The sequence below is a fragment of the Dipteris shenzhenensis genome, chromosome 3 (genome assembly GCF_047967505.1).
Source record: "Dipteris shenzhenensis isolate YYH24624 ecotype China chromosome 3, Dip_SZ_1.0, whole genome shotgun sequence".
In the NCBI taxonomy this organism is placed as follows: domain Eukaryota; kingdom Viridiplantae; phylum Streptophyta; class Polypodiopsida; order Gleicheniales; family Dipteridaceae; genus Dipteris; species Dipteris shenzhenensis.
The window spans coordinates 8,875,135-8,889,485 of NC_141598.1; the positions used below are offsets into that span (position 1 = coordinate 8,875,135).

Genomic DNA, 14,351 nt, shown 5'->3' on the forward strand with positions numbered 1-14,351 from the left:
AAAGCCTTCAACTTCGAAGGAAAAGAGGTAGAGAAGCCATGGGGACCGCAAAAGCCAATGGCAGGAGGAATTCCTGACATACTGGGTCATGTTTCAAACCCAGAGGAACGAGAATTGTTGCTATCTTGGGAAAAAGTCAGAGACCAGCAAGCGCTGATTTTATTTGATCCAGGGGCTACTGATAACTTTATATCAGAGGATCTAGCCGTGAGGCTAGGATTAAAGACAGAGGAGTTGGGCAAGGCTCTGGATGCCGATCAGATGTTCTGTGGGAACCTTGTGCCAGTCACTCCCTTGATAGGGAAGCTCCGTCTTCATGTACAGAGTTATGTGGATCATGAAGACTTCTTCATTTCTCCACTGAAACATCATGATGTAGTCTTGGGTATGCCTTGGTTTCATCGCAAGGTAGTGAAGTTGACTCTTCTTGAAAGAGTGCTGGAGTTTGTACATAGGGGCAAAGTACATCGTGCGGTTGCTAGGAATAGAGGGGAAACTATTCCCATTGTATCAAATAGTTCTGTTGGAAAAGAAACAAAGTCTGTAGTTTCAGCTTACATGATTTTTGTAAAAGAGAGAGATGTGGAAATGCATGCTGAAATAAGTGAGGCAGATCAGAATAAATTTCAGTTTCTTGAAAATTTTAAAGATTGTTTTATTGACGCTTTGCCAGGGGAGCTACCCCTTGAGAGACCTGAGGATCATGGCATAGAACTCATTCCTAGCAGCGGGCCACCCAATAGGCCCCCATACAGAGTTAGTGCAACTCAGCGAGGAGATTATGCAGGACTTGTTGTCCAAGGGGTTGATTCAGCCCAGTTCTTCTCCTTTTTGTTTCCGTGTATTGCTAGTACAGAAGAAAGATGGCTCATTCCGTATGTGCGTCGATTACCGCGCACTGAACAAAATGACCATCTAGATTCCCTATTCCGCGCATTGATGATGTGGTGGATGAGTTAAATGGAGCTTCAGTTTTCAGCAGGATAGACTTAAAGAGTGGCTATCACCAAGTGAGGATACAGCCTCAGGATGTGCACAAGACAACGTTCTGCACTACTTTTGGGTTGTATGAATATTTGGTGATGCCTTTTAGACTGACAAATGCTTCAGCTACTTTCAATAGGATGGTGGATCGTATCTTCCGACCCTACAGACAATTCACTGGTACCTTCTTCGATGACATAATTGTCTTTTTTAAGTTCAAAGAAGAGCACAAGGAACATCTTGCTATAGTGTTTCAAGAGCTGAGAAATCATCAGCTATATGCAAACAGCAAAAAAAGTGAATTCTTCCTGGAAGAAATCCATTACTTGGGGCATATAATATCCAAAGATGAGATGCGGATGGATCCAGCAAAGATCCGTGCCATTCAGGAATGGCCAGAGCTGAAAACTGTACATGAAGTTCAAAGTTTCCTAGGCGTGTGTTCTTACTACAGAAGATTTTTGCGGATATAGCCACTCCACTCTACGATCTTACTAAGAAAAATGCAACTTTCAGATGGGGAACTCCTCAAAAGACAGCCTTTACCACACTCAAAGAGAGGCTGACTACAGAGCCAATCTTAATAGTTCCAGATTTGTATCAGCCATTTGATGTGGATTGTGATGCTTGTGGGGAATGTGTTGGGGCTGCATTGCATTAGAATGGTCATGTAGTGGCCTACGAGAGCAGGAGATTCCGGGATGCAGAGAGATATCTGGGAATCTATGAGAAAGAGTTATTGGCTGTAATTCATGCCATCCATAGATGGAAGCATTATCTTTTGGGTGCAGATTTTATAGTTAAGACAGATCACCAAAGTCTGAGATACTTTTTGACTCAGACAAAGCTTTTCGAGCAGCATATGAAATGGACAAATATGCTGTCAATGTATCATTTTAAGATTGCCCATACTCCAGGAGTTCGGAACAAAGTAGCAGATGCTTTGTCTCGAAGACCCCAGGTCAACAATGTGACTATTGCTTATCATCAGGACCCGGAAGATATGAGGGAGCAATATGCTAATGATGCAGATTTTGGTGAGATTTTACAGCAAATGCAAGAGGGGCAATCCACCAGTCACTATTCCTTGAAAGATGGGTATTTAATGAAAGATGATTGCCTATGCATCACCCAAGAGATGAGGAAAAAGATTTTGGAGGAATGCCATGCACCTCCATATGCTGGACATAGAGGAATTACAGCAACAACTCAAGCACTAGAGAGGTATTTCTTTTGGCCAGGGATGCGGAAAGATATACATCAGTTTGTTACTGAATGCCTTATGTGTCAGAAAGTGAAGTATGATAGGCGGAAGGCATGTGGCCTACTTATGCCTCTTCCCGTGCCTTAGGCTTTGCGGGAAAGTATTGCAATGGACTTCATTTTTGATTTGCCAAGATCAAAGTCAGGGAATGATGGGATTTGGACTATCATTGATAGATTCAGTAAGCAAGCTCATTTCATTCTGGTTCGCAAAACCATGAAGGCAGATCATATGGCTAAGCTTTTTATGGCACAGATCTTTAAGCACCATGGTATGCCTAAGTCCATTGTCAGTGATCGAGATTCCAGAATGACTAGTCTATTCTGGAGAGCTTTATTTGATAATATGGGGACGAATCTGAATTTTTCTTCTTCTTTCCATCCGCAGACAGATGGTCAAAGTGAAGTAGCAAATTCTACATCATTGGATATGTTGAAATGCTACGTGGGTGACCAAGGTTCAGACTGGGAAAAGTACCTACCATTGGTAGAGTTTGCTTACAATAATATAGTACACAGCTCTACAGGGAAAGCTCCCTTTGAGGTCATTTATGGGAAGGTGATTCTGCCACCTATTCTGAGGACCAAGAATGAAATATTTGTAGCTGATCAGTTTGTGAGAGACCTCCAGACAACTTACAACCAAGTCCAGACAGCAATTGAAAGGTCCAAGAGAAGCATAAAAGAGCTGCAGATAAGCATAGGAGATAGTTAAATCTCAAGGAAGGGGATTGGGTACTTTTAATGTTTGAGAAAGCTAGGCTCTGCAAGCTTAAAGGTAAACAGAAAGTGTATGCAAAGTTATCTTTCAGGTACTGTGGCCCTTTCAGGGTTACAGAAAGAATAAATGAGGTTGCATACAGGTTGGCATTGCCAGAGCATTGGAGGATTCACAATGCATTCCATGTGAGTCTTCTAAAGAAATTCCAGGGGCGAGAGCCTACAGAGCCAATATCATAGGATCCACCAAAAGTGGACGAGTCGGAGGAGGTCCTCCAGCCAGAGCAGATTGTGTACCATACTGTACGCAAAGTGTAAAACTCAAGAATTATACGGCATTGGATGCCAAGTGGATGGATGAAGACATGTTGTCCGATCATCCATAGCTTTTTGATGTTTACAAGGAAGCTTTTCAGTTGAGGTCAACAGAAAAGAAGCCGAGGGGATGTCACCACAATGTAAATATCCTAAGTCAAAGTATAGCTGACCATTTATCTGATCATAATTAAAGAGTTTTTATATGTGTTAATTATGGTCAAAGAATTGATTACAGTCAAAGATACTTGACTCTGGTCAAGTAAGCCTGACTTTGGTCGGGGAGACTTGGTTTATTACCAAGAGGATTAACTGTGGTTAACTAGAGAACCACAGAGCTGACTACGGTCAGAGAGTGTTGACTTCAGTCAACGAGACTTGGCATGCGCCAAGAGGATTAACTACGGTTAACCAAGATGTGTCAACTTCGGTTGGAGAGTTGTGCCAACTTCGGTTGGAGAGACTTGATTATAATTAAGGCGCCTCGATCCTTGGTTAAAGCTCCTTAATTATAATCAAGAGTGTTGACTCCGGTCAACCAGAGAATAAAGATATTTATATATATTTGCTATATGTGCACATGTGTTCAGTGGGGACGCCCACCGTGACTAGAATTAGTCCACAGTGTGTTATTTGCATGGAAAGTGCTAACAATTAATGGGTGCCATGGTGGTGCGCTTTAATTAATTGTTGCAGGTACTAGAAGGGTTATTTTCCCGAAGCACTACAGAGCCTAACAAGCATCTAGGAGGTGGCTCGTGTGACTAGGTGCTTCAAAGACTCCAGAGTTGCCCTTAGTGGCATGTATTAGGACTTAGTCTAGATTTTAGACAAGTGGCATGTTGCGAATTTGAAATGAGCTTGAAGCTCTTGTAATAATAATTCACGTTGGGGGGGTCCAGCCCGACATGTTGTCTTGGGCCCTAGCTGTGTGTAGAGAGAGGGAGAGAGAGAGGGAGAAAGAGAGCTCTCATGAGAGTGTTTCTGCAGTAAATTATGAGCGTGAGGTTCCATGAGAGAGCAAGTGATTGTAGTTATCCTACATGCCCACAATCTCAACTCTCTACCGAAAAAGAGAGCTATCTAGACGCTAGAGCATGATGTGGTCATCGGATATGTTAGGGTTCATTAGGATGACCCTAGCTCTGGGAACCCTTGGGTCAGGTAGGTGCTTGCACACTCCAAGTGAGCCAATTTTAGAGCTAGCACGAGAAATGACTGCTACCATGTGTGAATGTTACTTTGTAAGTCACTATAGGTATTGAATGAGGCATGCATCTCATGAAGGATGGGTGGAAGATTTTGTAGGTGGTCCTTCAAAAATCTTAAGCATTGTGAGCTAACAAAATTCTTCAGCTGCATAGGTACACGTATATGTATAAATACAAAACAAGTAAGCATGTGTGTGAGTGGCATGAATGCCTATCTCCCTTTAGAGGTAGATCTGGTCACTCGAGACCTCTACAAGGCACATTAGGATTAAAGGAATTAACTACAAATACCATCTTTAAGACAGTCAACTGCTGCTAGCTGTAGAAGCATACTCTTTCCTCTAGAATAACAGGCCATACATCAATCAAAGAACATCAGCCACAGAACAGCTTGAGAAAAGGGGACACAGGGCTGCAGGAAATTATGCATAGTATGCTAAGTACCCACATATTTTTCTATAAGATAGTTTGATGCACACGGCATGACAGTTTGACCTTCTGTGCAGTTTAGACTCTTTTGCTGAAGCATAATATGCCCAAACTGATCCTCTAAAAACAAAACACAGTGTGCAGTTTCAATCTCATAATAGACACTCATAAGGTTGAAACTATAAACTCCATCACGCATAGCAAGGACTAGCTACTATGACATCCCCACAGTCTGACGTGATCAGCGCCCAACAGTGGGTGTAGACCATATCATAAACATATTCTCTCACACATACAAATCCACACACCCACACATACTTGAGCATTCATGTATACAAAGGTCTTCATACAAAGTTTCTATTGGCACTCCGAAGGTGAAGGGCATGACAAAGGCTAGCACTAAAGGAGGAGGGTAATCAAAGTCCACATTTTCTTCATTCAAGCTACAACTGCTTGTGAAGACTATATTAATTCCATGAACCAGATGAAAATTATAGGGAGGGAGACATTTTACTGTTCCATTGTATGTTTTGAATTTATTGATTTCTTTATAGACTTTCTTGTGTTCTCTCAAGCTAGTTAGTTTCTTTGTAGATATCCTTGTTTAAAACAATAAAATTAAAGTCTCCAACATTTCTCAAGTTTGTTAGCGTGATCTATGGACCACAGAAGGAAAGAAAAGAGACGGAAAAGGCTACGACGAATAATTGACGACGATGAACTTGAAGAATCAACAAAAATGAAACAAGCGCTCGAAAAGGTAATGCCAATTCTTATAGTGGCTTAAACACAAGATGGCAGTTCCAGGAGTCTAATTGTCGAGATTACATATCAGGATATACTTAAATGAGAAAGGATCCCTTGGTATTGGTAATGGTCTATAGTGATAATGGATTTTTATATATGAATCTACTATGGGTTGTTGGATTTCAGTATAATTGCTTGTGTTGCTTAAAGAAATGCCTAAGAAATGTACACGGACAATAGTAGTGCTGACAGCTACTGGCTGTCTTCATTCCAATTAAAGGATGACCCCTAGATAAGTGTATGATGAAACTACCTCAACAGGGGACCCATCAAATGTGAATGCTCATCGCGCATGACGACTCGAGATGTTTTGAAGACCATAAGCTTGGTTTTACCCAAGTTGACCTTCAAATCATGAGACTCACAAAAGGATTGTAGTGCATCCAAGTGTCTCTAGAGCCCCTCTGTTGAGGAAGACAAGAGAGCCACGTCATCTGCATAAAGTAATATCCGGATCAGTGTGCCCGCGAGAGAGCAGCCTACCCCACCCTATGCCTGCATCACTGTCTCGAGCTCGTCGATGTAGAGGCCAAACAAGGTGGGTGATAATGGGCACTCTTGTTTGACCCCGCTCATGATCTCGTCTGTCGATCCAGATCCTGTCCGGACTCTGCCTGAGACTCGCTCTTAAAGTGCCATGATCGCCCAAATGATCTCCTGGTCGTAACCCAGATCATGTTAGGCGTCGTATGAGGTGGGCTTTCGCAACGGTGTCAAATGCCTTGGAGAAATCCACAAAGCAACATTAAACCCTCTGCTTTCGTGCCCTCCTCCTCGATGATACATCTGAGCGCGAGTATGTGGTCCATGGTCCCATGATACCCCCTAAAACTGGCCTGTCCCGCTGTTCTTAGTCCTTGATACTCCACAAATTTGCTGACCTCAGAATCAAGTACTGATGCATAAATCTTGGACATGACATGTCCAATCATAATGGTCCTGTAGTTCTCGGGGTTCATGGGATCCCCTGGTGTGTGGATGGGTGAGATAGTGTTGATGCTCCAGGTGCGTGGAAACCCCAAGCAAACGGCTTCATAAAATAGCTTGGCTAAGATCGGGGCTAGGAGGTTAATCCCATATGCAATGAACTCAGTGCATAGTCCCTCATGATCCTTCGCTCGGTCATTATGAAGTTTCATTACGGCATCCTTTACCCCCCCCCCCCCTTAGTGAAGAGGGTGCAGGATGTGGGGCGTGGCATATGTGATAAGTTAGGGGCTGGCTGATTTGGGATATTATAGAGCGTGCGTGCATAATCAGATCACACCTGAGTGTCAGTGAGTGGTGGGAGGGACCGTCCCTCTAGAAATCTCTGCCAGAAGTCCTTAGAGTTGTTATTGAACAGAATGTTCAATAGCTCCTTCTCGTTCCGACGTATGAAGTCAAGTTTCTTCCTACATACCAGACAGGGGTACTCGCGTATCGTCTTTGGTTCGCTCGGAAGGCTGTTTTTTGTTTCGAATTTGAGTTGACGGCGTAAAGCCTTACACTCATCATCGTACCATCTATTACAGGGTACGGTCTCAGGAGGTGGTGGGCGGGTGGAGCGGGTGGGGGAGGGGGAGGGAATGGGAGAGAGGAAAGAAGGGGGAATGGAATAGGAGAGAGGAGGGAGTAGAAAAGAGAGGAGGAAGAGGGGAGATTAGGAGAACAAAATGAGAGAGAGGAGGGAAATGAGGGAGAATGGACTGGGAAGGAGGAGAGAGAGGTAGAAGGGATAATGGAATGGGAGAGAGGAGGAGAGAAGAATGGAAAGTAGGCGGGCTTGCATTGTGAGTCTCATCGTGAAGATAGGGCTAGAGAATAGAATCCCAAGTATTTGTATGACAAGACAATCTCAAACAGCAATCCATCAAAAGTAACTGCTCTCTCGGCAGAGCTGCCTAGGACGTGTTGAAGATCATGATCTTGGTTTTACCAAGGTTGACCTTCAAGTCATGGGACTCACAAAAAGCCAGTAGTGCATCTAGGTGTCTTTGGAACCTCATTGCAGAGGAAGATAAAAGTACCACGTTGTCATCATATAATAGAATCTGGAGCGAGGAGCCGGCAAGAGAGCATCCAGCTCCCCCTAGGGTCCCCATAAAGGACTCAAGCTCATCTATATAAAGGCCAAATAAGGTCGGAGAAAGCGAGCAGCATTGTTTGACCCCAATGGTGCTCATGATCTGATTCGTCCACCTACTGCCTGTCTGAACCCTATCGGAGACCCTCTCGTAATGCCATAACAGCCTAGACAATGTCCTGGCCATAACCTAACTCTTGTAACCGCCTAATGAGGCATGCTTGTGGCACTGTAAAGGCTTTACGGAAATTCACAAAGCAGCAATAGACCCTCTGCTTCTGTGCCCTGGCCTACTCTGCCTTCCCCTCTGCACTGAGTCCCTGCATCTCTGCAAAGTGGTTGACCTTCGTGTCAAGTATTGAGGCATATATCTTGGACATGACATGCCCGATCATGATGGTCCTGTAGTTTTCTGGGCTCATGGGATCCCCTGCCTTGTGAATAGGTGTGATGGTGTCAAGGATCCACGTGTGTGGGAAAGAGAGGCAACCTACCTCATTGAAGAGCTTTGCTGGGATCAGCAGGGCTAGGATGTCAATCCTGTATGCAACAGACTCACTGCATAAACCCTCATGATCTTTCGCTCGGTCATTATGAAGCTTCTTTACTGTGTACTTGACACCCCCCTTACTGAATAGAGTGCAGGAGGTAGGTCGTGGTATGGACAAAAGGTCCAGGGTGGGCTGATTAGGGATATCATATAATGTGCGGGTGTAATTGTGCCAAAGCTAGGTATCAGTGAGTGGTGAGGGGGGCCACTGTTAAAGGAAGCCCCGCCAAAAGTCCTTGGAGTTTTTGCTAAGCAAAGTGTTCAATAATTCCTTCTTGTTTCGACGGATCAACGCTTGTTTCTTCCGGCGAACTAGACGACTGTACTCGTGTAGCGTGCTTGTTTCGCTTGGGAGGCCATGCTTGGTCTCAAATCAGAGTTGGTGGCGAAAAGCCTTACACTCGTCATCGTACCAGCTGTTGCATGGCATAGAACCAAGAGGCGGTGGACGAGTAGAGCGTGCGGTGTACGTGAAAGTGTGAAGGGCAGCCTTGTGCAGTGAACGGCTAATGAGAGCGGCACGTTCCTCTAGAGGGGTATGTGGTCAATGTAAGTGAGCAATATATAGAGCCATGCGGAGTATTTTGGTGAGAGGTTGTGATCAAAGTGTATGTCGTGGTCCCACTTGGTGTGTATGTGGTGGTGTGGAAACCCTTCTCACTGTAACTGGGACCCGACGAGGGGCGTCAGAAGCAGGACGTACAATCGGTGGCGGTACTGAAGGGCGAGGTCGAGTAGAAGCCGTGCCAGAAGCTTTCTTGTGTCTTTTCTTCTTTTCAAGGCAATCTTTGGCAAAGTGTCCATAGGTCCTGCAAATATGACACTGGTCTTGCCTGCGCGCTATCTCGACTTTGGCGAAAGAGTGATCCATTCGGACGCTGCTCCGACTCTTTGGTGAAAGAGTGATCCATCCAGATGCTTGAGCATGATGTGGTCATCAGATATGTTAGGGTCAGGGACAATGACCCTCTAGGAATCCCATCTGATCCGGTTGCCTCTGCAGCAGCTGAAGAAGGCAAACCAGGGAGGGGGTGGGATCTCGGCAACCACTGCAAAGCAAGCTACAATCATTGCGAGGAGCTAATGATACACTTGTGGCAGACCTGGAAATCTAATAAAGAGAGATGTCATGTGCTTGTCCTCCTCTATTGGGTCAAATCCAAGAGAGAAGGGTTTGAGAAAAATTTTCCTGGAACCAAGTGCTAATGGGGTGGCACTCAGCACGGTGGTTGAGCTCCATGAGCATCAAAAGCCACCTGAGAGAAATTTCGTCCCAAAGTCAAACGTCATTGAGGTGAATGGCGAGGTCCAAAGATAAAGCCATTAGCATCCAGTCCCTAGCCTGCGTCCGGGAAGGGTGAGACCCATGATGAGTGCAAAAATTGTGGTTGAGCTCTCAGCTCCACATCCTTTTGCAACTGTTGCAGCTCGTCTTTTGAGAAGATACACGTTCTGGCAGCTGGTGGGAGTGTACATGGATTGACTGAATTGGAAGCCATTCGTCAATCAAGGGTGGAAGGCCTACTTAAACCATTGGAGGATCTGTCTGTCGTTAGAAGGGGGAAAGGAAAGCAGAGAAGAGGGGCTGAAGGCAGCTGGAAAATACCAGGAGTGTAGGGCAGAAATTAAAGTTTCAGAAATGAGAGCTGTGCCTTGGCAACCACTGAGAAAAACCTTGGAAAGAACTGAAGCAAATGCTGTTGAAGGGACGGCAAATGTAGCAAATAATGTATGGCCTGAAGATCCATGTTGGGTAGTAATACTCTTCCTCTCGAAAATCCGGAGGTTACATTTGATGTGCTCCCATCTTCGCGCGAAAAGAGAGAAAGTGGGATAGTATCTTGGAGCTATCTCTGAAGAGACAGAAGCAGCGCCCTCGGATCTCATAGTACACTGGGTCCGGAAGGTGTGTAGCTGCAACAGGACGTCCTCACGTATGACATGGTGAGCCTTATGATACCCAAGTGGGAGAAACGATGCATCAATGCTGTACTGGAAGGGAGTGAGACTATCCATGTGAAGCTCCAATCTCTCAAACCACCCGTTTGTATGTGCATACCAGCATCTCTGGTCGCCTGCACGGCTGCTAGGGCCATAGACGAGGATAGGGCTAATCATGGTAGTCTACGACATTCTGAAGTGTAGTCTTCGTTTTCTTTGACACGCTATAGATATCGAAGGAAAAAGAAGGAAGCAAGAGAGTTGGAGCAAAACGTGAGTTGAACAGAGAATGAACAACTACAAAGAAGAAAAGGTTTTGTCTAAGTGAATAAACCTTATCCTAACCACGAACTATAGTTAGGGGGAAAAACCTCCAGTGAGGGAAAAGTGCCCCTAACCCACTTATTACATTACATTGGTCACTGCCTAGAATATGGCAATAATTCTAACACCCCCCTTGCAGTGCCAATGTGATGATGTACAAGGAAATGATCAATCACCAAAAGGAGATAAATTAAGGGCTCTGCGAAATGCCTCAAACTTTTCATGTAGAAGTGCTTTGGTGAAGATGTCTGCAACATTGTCATGTGTTGACACATAGATCATACTGATCTCCCTTGCATGTAACTTCTCTCTGACATAATGATAATAAACCTCAATGTGCTTCGTGTGAGCATGAAAGAAATAATTCTTTGCAATTGCTATAGCACTCTGACTATCAGTGAGAATTGGAGAAGGACCCTCCAATGAAAGGTGAAGATCAGCAAGTAAGTGGTGTAGCTTCTATGAAAGCTGCCCTGTACTCAGCTTCACATGAGGAAGTAGCCACAGTAGATTGTTTCTTACTTAGCCAAGAAATGCAAGCATGTCCCAAAAAGAAACAATTACCACTTGTGGACTGCCTAGTGTCATATCTCCAGCCCAATCCGAGTCACTGTACGCATGCATCTGCAAGTCACTCCCCCTGGGAAACATCAAGCTATAAGACTTTTTGCCTTGCGAGTAACGAAAGATGCGTTTTACAGCCTGCCAATGTGCTGCCTTTGGGCTGTTCATATATCTGCTCACCTGTGATACTTCAAGCTGAATATTGGGCCGTGTATTGCACAAATGAAAATGAGGCATCCTACAGCCCTTTGGTGTTACTTTTATTTTTACTCCAATGGTGGTACTTGGTTTAGGAGTCTCAATTGGCTTCGCCTGCTTGGCTTGACCACTAGGCTGTGAGGCACTTCCTTTGCTAATCCACTTCTTCTTAAACCCAGTTTTCTTCGGGTACTCATACCGAGTCCCAACCTGCATAAACCCACTTGGTCTGTTCCCTTTGGCATCCTCATACTTCAGGGCTATGGCAATTATTTCATTTAACGTGTTTGCATACTTAGCCCGAACTTCCATCTTGATCCGATCATTCAGTCTAAAGATAAAATCTTTTCCCTAGACTGACTGAGGTAGAGGTTCATAAACTTTCATTACACAGAGAGCTCGCTGGCCAAGCCTTCCTGCACCTTCGTGACCTGATGCTCTGATATGCCTTATTATCCTTCCGTCTTCGGCACCGAATCGTCAAGTTAAACTCCTGCATGAGTTCTGCCCACCTAGCTTTGCGGCCTCTCAAGTCAGGTTGTTTACAAAAATGTTTCAGAGTATCATGATCAAAATCAACATAAAGCTCTGATACCAAATGATACGGCTAAACCATTAACGCCAACTTTTCTTGCAAATCACGGGCGTAGGCACAACTATGTTCCACCCAACCAACCCCTACTGTAGCAAGTGCCAAAAGATACGTAAGTAGGAAAAACTTGCATGCTACGTCTACATAGTCCTATACATGGATTCAGAGCTTCTCATGATAGGGGTGACAGGAACGACATCTTCTTGAAACATTTGATTCACATCCAAAGCTCTTCCCAACTCTTCTGTCTTAATCCCAAGCCGTAAGGCTAGCTCTTCGAAAATGAAATTATTTGTAGTCGTTGGATCAAAGAGAATCAACACATTCTAATCCCTCACTTCACACCAAGAGAGGCAAAGTTCTTTGGCCTTTGGATTGGTCTCTCTCCCCAATACATTGGGGATATCTCTGGCCATAGGTCTAGGTGGCTCGTTTGGTCTTCTCTGCTCCCTGGACCGTACGTCTTTTGGGACACTGGGCAGCCACATGCCCCTCTTTTCCACGTCGAAAACACTTGCCTTCCTTTCGGAAGGTCTCAATTTGCTCAGGCTTGTAGCAGCTTCTACCCTTGTAAGGTTTTTGGTCTCCCCTGGGTCTCTTTTACTGAAAGTCCCTCCATAGAAAGGGTGTAGGTGCTGAATTCTTCATTTCTAGGTGAGGTGGCACCAAAGCTATCTTCCGATATGTCTTTGCCAGTGCCTTTGAGGAAGAGGGTGGATCCTTCATACGCATAAGTACTGCTACCGAAGCTGAATGCTTCAAGTCTTGTATCTTGGTATTAGGTAGGATGGTGACAATGACCCTGACTGTAGGTGGTAAACCTGCCCTGTTCTCACAAAGCTGCACCTTATTCAAGATCTCCTAAAAATGCGTGACTTGGATGTAAGCATTCCAAAATTTTTGATTGTAAACATCAATCGTCTCCCATGCTTCCATGCGGAGGCCCTCCCAGGCTATGTGTACCTCATCTAGAAAATATTTGGTAAGGAACTGCCTATAGAATATATTCTTGAATCTTTTCCATGTCTTGGGGACAAGTCCATCCAGATTCCACAGATTGGGCACTCTACTACGCATTAGCTGTGATTGTAAGATGCAGACTCACCATTCTCAGCTTAGATGCTTCTTGATAGTTTTTGAACCAAAGACCACAGCAAATTGACATATGAACCGTAGGGCCTTTTGTGTTTTCCCTTAAGCCCCTTGATTGTGACGTGCCTCCTTGTGGCAAAGTTGAGGTTGGCGTTGAAGAACACGTTATGGTCATCTCTTTGGGTTCATAGCCCATCTTGATGCACATCCTCGCATCCTAGGCCACAAACTAGTTGTAGTTGTAATTATTACCTCTCAGCAACATGAGCTGTGGCCTCTGCCCTTCATCAATTAGTGCGCTTCTCTTAGCTGTGCCCTTTAGCTTTCTGTTTCTGAACTTTTCCACTAGAAAGAAGATGCTTCCCCTCTGTTGGGGTAAAGGCACTATGGCCACCCCAGTACAGTTAGTACACTTAAGTACAGTTAGTACTTTTATTGTTAAGTACACTAAGTACGGTGTACTTAGTGTTGTAACCTTATCCATTGATATAAAAGGTTGACTGTGTGCTAGGGGAGGGACACACATACTTCATTATCCCCACACTCTTGTGTCTACTTGTGTGTCGATGTGCTCTCTCTTTCTCTCTCACTCCCACCTCACAAGTGGTATCAGAGCCTGAGCCTGCACATCTCCCTCCCATTCGTCCAGCAGCAGCAGCATCGTCCTGTGGAGCTCGCCAGCATCAGCGCCTTCAAACGCTAGCAGCAGCAGCCTAAGCTGCTGCATTTCGCCGCCAGCAGCAGCGATCTGCTGCTTCAGCAGGGCCGGCAGCATCCAGCGCTGCCAGCGCTAGCAGGCAGCGACGCCAGCCAGCGCCACCAGCGACGCCAGCAAACGCGGCCAGCGTCGCCCAGCCAGGCGACGCCTTTAGCGGGCCGCCAAGTCGCCACACAGGCGACGCCTTCAGCGGGCCGCCAAGTCGCCACACAGGCGACGCTTTCAGCAGCGCCGCCAAGTCGCCTCACAGGCGACACCTTCAGCAGTCCGCCGTCAGCTCGCCACGCAGGCGAGCAACCTGCCAGCAGCCCGCCAGGCCTACGAGCTCCCGCCAGGAGTTCACCAACTGCTCCGGCAGTGTTACAGGTACAGGTGCAGCCTTCGAGCTCATTGTGAGCATTACTGGTATTGGGGGAAGCAGATAACAGTCCATGCCTATTGTGTGAGGAAATCCTCAACATCGAATTGCAGAATCAAGGGGCTTTTGTAGCCAGTGCCAAGTATTGGCTTGTATACGCACGCATTGCGTTTATCCTCCTATTTGGAGTTGATTCTTGCAGGATTCGTATGCATTTGTT

The 14,351-nt window shown here is 45.3% G+C and overlaps 1 protein-coding gene across 1 annotated transcript in view; it reads left to right on the plus strand.

Moving 5' to 3' along the window:
* ATRX (P-loop containing nucleoside triphosphate hydrolases superfamily protein) overlaps window positions 1-14,351 on the plus strand; it is a 173,858-nt gene that overhangs the window by 35,799 nt on the left and 123,708 nt on the right. Inside the window, exon 12 of the mRNA XM_087373082.1 lies at window positions 5,592-5,682. Within this exon, the coding sequence (XP_087229208.1) occupies window positions 5,592-5,682 (91 nt within the window). The remainder of the gene's footprint in view (window positions 1-5,591; window positions 5,683-14,351) is intronic.